Genomic DNA, 3,146 nt, shown 5'->3' on the forward strand with positions numbered 1-3,146 from the left:
ACTTGAATTTTACTAGTTTCATTCATTTATCTTCTTTAACTTCAAATTGGTGAGCATATACTGCCCCTACACACTAACTACATTGCAACAAACTCTATAATTCTCACCAAACATCAACTCAGAAAAATCAATGAAATGCACTTCGTTAACAAATTACCACAACAAATTCAAAATCTAATGATACAATATCCCTAAAAAAAAATCCAGCTTTAATGAAATAATACTCCCAACCTATTTTAAAACATTGAAAGATGAATATGGACAAACAAACATATATAGTTATCCGTTCATTAACAAATGATAATTATCCTATCAAACGAGTCACATATACTACCCATTGATAAACCAATAACCGACCACTATATTTTTATTAATAATAGTCTTCTTCATCCTGCTACTACTAGAGGATCAGTATATAGTTTACTCATTCTTTGTCAATTTTGAACATATCAGAGATATTAGGGATACCTGGTAATTTCAAATTACCGGTCTTCAAAAGAAGTGGAAAAAAAAAAGAGGAGAAGTAAGTGAAAGCTCCAGAAATTACAACAATAATTAACTTATCGTACGGCCACGTTAATGTTCGGTCCACGCACATTAATGATTGAGGTACACTGGGTGAAGAGCTTTGGTTTGACTTCACTCATAAATGAATACCACATTGATTTTGATTTCAAGTACATCCACTCATCTACATCAATACGCATAAACTTAAATCCTTTAATGAATATCTCTAACATTTTTGAATCATCGTTTCACCGTACGTTTAAAATTGCGCGATATGAATAATTGGCGGAAAGACACCCAACACTTTTTATCCGGTCATGTAAATTCTCAAAACTATTTGTTTAGAACTAACGGTGCATTCACATCTTTCATGCTCATTGATACCCCTTATCGTTAATGTCAGGCAAATCGTTTAAGACAGCTTTTAAGTTATGAGATGGTAGGTAAGGGTTATTTTTCGTTGGGCATAAAATAGATTTAATAGATTTAAAATATTTATTAAGTCTTTGTTATAGGTTTCAATAATCAAAGTATTGTCACAGTATTATTTATGTTCATGTTACCATACTTTAAATTTAATTAAACATAAAATATACAATAAATAAATAAATAAATATATATATATATATATCACTTTTCTTTAAAAAATGATATTATTACTTCTCCAAAACAATCGCATATATTCTTACTCATCAAAAATCAATAAAATTATTAATCATATAACACTATTTATATTATATTTCTTTTTTATTTTAGGTATTATATTTTTCTCTTTTATTTTAAGTAGTGTATTATTTTCATTTTTCAACATTATTTATTTTAGATAGCATCTTGTCACTCCAACTAACCACATTTTTCACTCAATTCCTATTACTACTTCGAAAATTGAACTAAACTTTACTGATATAATCAGCTTAAAGAAAATCTGGTCGCAAATATTAACTTCAAACTTAAATGGAAGGAAAAACCATTAATTCTTTAGAAAATAACTTGGTAAAAGTACTTTCTAAAGAAAAAGGCAGAAAATAGTTTATGTCCACCCGTTGTGGTCTACTTGAAGCAAATGAACGACCAAATACTGCATTCATTAAGACACCTTCACTAAGAGGCAAAATGAGCATCTTATAAATTACAGCTAGACTATAGTAACAAAACTACTACCAAATATTGAATTCATTAAAACACCATCGAAAGTCAAAAGAGTATCGTAAGTACGAAGAGATTATATTAACAAAACTATTACCAGGAAACATTGTAAAATTGACAGAGGGGCCCTTGCAAGTCTAAGGACAATTGAGGCTCTCCAAAAATCTGAGATTTGGTAACCAGAATAGATAACTTGTTGGATCATCCAAAACAGAGGGCATTTTCTTCACATGCTCGTGTCCCTCTAAAACGCAACAAAACATTCAACAACATTCCTGCAAAATCCTTGCGCATCCTATACGCTGTAAAGTCGCTTTCATATACGTAAGCACCAAAAGTGTAGTAATCATAAGTTAAATTCAGATGGTCCGAGCAACCACATCAATTTAGTAATTAACGAGCTCGCTCTCTGGAATTTTCTTGACATCGAACTCAAGGAACCTCCAATTTGTTAGGTCTCCGGTATATTCAAAAAACCCATTTTTTGCGTTTGCAAGGCCACCGCCGTTTCTCTTGATATATTTTTTCGGAGGTTCAGATTCACTTGCACTCGACTCCTGCACCATACCCGTGTACTTCCATTTACAATTATAAAAACAACATGTCTCCAACATTTTCACAGGCTTTTCACAACATGGGCACACACAATCACAACTGTCCTTTGCCAGATCAAATTTCCCATAAGCTTCTTTAGAAAGTTTGCAGCAAACATTCTTCTTATATGCCCTGCAGGTACGTGTACCACATATGCCAGAGAAGGTGATCCCACTGTTTATGACATCCCAAGTATCATCAGATTCACCAAACCTGGAAAATTTGAGGCCTGTCATGCTACTAAATTGAATTGGATCATGTCCACCTATATCTGCAGTCACAACAACAACGTAGAAAGTGTAAAATGCCAATTGTAATATCGTGTCATAAATCACACGTGATTTCCACCAAAAGACTTACATGGAGTAGTAGACCATGACTGCAATGAACAAACAATTGGGCAGCCAGGCATTCTGAAACGCTATAATCAACTCCGTTCCACTCTACTCTTATGAAACACCTGCACAACAGTAAACAAAGATATATCAGTTTTCAAAAGCTGTACCCTGCAACCATTCTCACAGATATCGGAATTCACAGCTTAATCCGTTCATACAAAATGCTGTGTTCCCAATACCTTAGACGCACGACAAATCCAGACAATCTTCAATGTTGTTACTCGAAGTGCTACCGGTTTAAATAGCTGCGCCTCTCAGCAGCAAATGCAGCAAATCAATGAAATACGGTTTGTTACGAAATTATCAGGAAAAAAGAGTTCGAAATCTAACGTGCAGCACCATAAATAAAGATATGAGGTTTAAACAAATTTGGTACGAAGAGTTCGAAATCTAATGATGCAGTATGTTAAGAAGATTTCCTACTTCAATGAAATGATTCTCCCCACATATTTCAAAAGATTTCCTGCTTTAATGACATGATTTTCAGAGCATGGGAGAGAT

The 3,146-nt window shown here is 33.4% G+C and overlaps 1 protein-coding gene across 1 annotated transcript; it reads right to left on the bottom strand.

Annotated features, from left to right (window-relative positions):
• Nucleotides 1-1,756: 1,756 nt before the first annotated feature.
• LOC149186005 (uncharacterized) lies at nucleotides 1,757-2,935 on the bottom strand. Its single transcript, XM_089412540.1, has 3 exons — nucleotides 2,825-2,935; nucleotides 2,608-2,707; nucleotides 1,757-2,518 (listed from the first exon to the last, which is right to left on the bottom strand). The coding sequence occupies exons 2-3, from the start codon at nucleotides 2,657-2,659 to the stop codon at nucleotides 2,040-2,042; spliced, it is 531 nt and encodes a 176-aa protein (XP_089268666.1). The 5' UTR covers nucleotides 2,660-2,707; nucleotides 2,825-2,935; the 3' UTR covers nucleotides 1,757-2,039.
• Nucleotides 2,936-3,146: the final 211 nt, after the last annotated feature.

The sequence above is a fragment of the Pinus tabuliformis genome, chromosome 3_1 (genome assembly GCF_031772625.1).
Source record: "Pinus tabuliformis cultivar Carrire ecotype Pingquan chromosome 3_1, CPIR1, whole genome shotgun sequence".
In the NCBI taxonomy this organism is placed as follows: domain Eukaryota; kingdom Viridiplantae; phylum Streptophyta; class Pinopsida; order Pinales; family Pinaceae; genus Pinus; species Pinus tabuliformis.

Coding starts and splice junctions, on each gene's coding strand:
- LOC149186005 (XM_089412540.1), bottom strand. CDS start 2,659: ATGCCTGGCTGCCCAATTGTTTGTTCATTGCAGTCATGGTCTACTACT. Junction 2,519..2,607: donor GTCATGGTCTACTACTCCAT/GTAAGTCTTTTG, acceptor TTGTGACTGCAG/ATATAGGTGGACATGATCCA.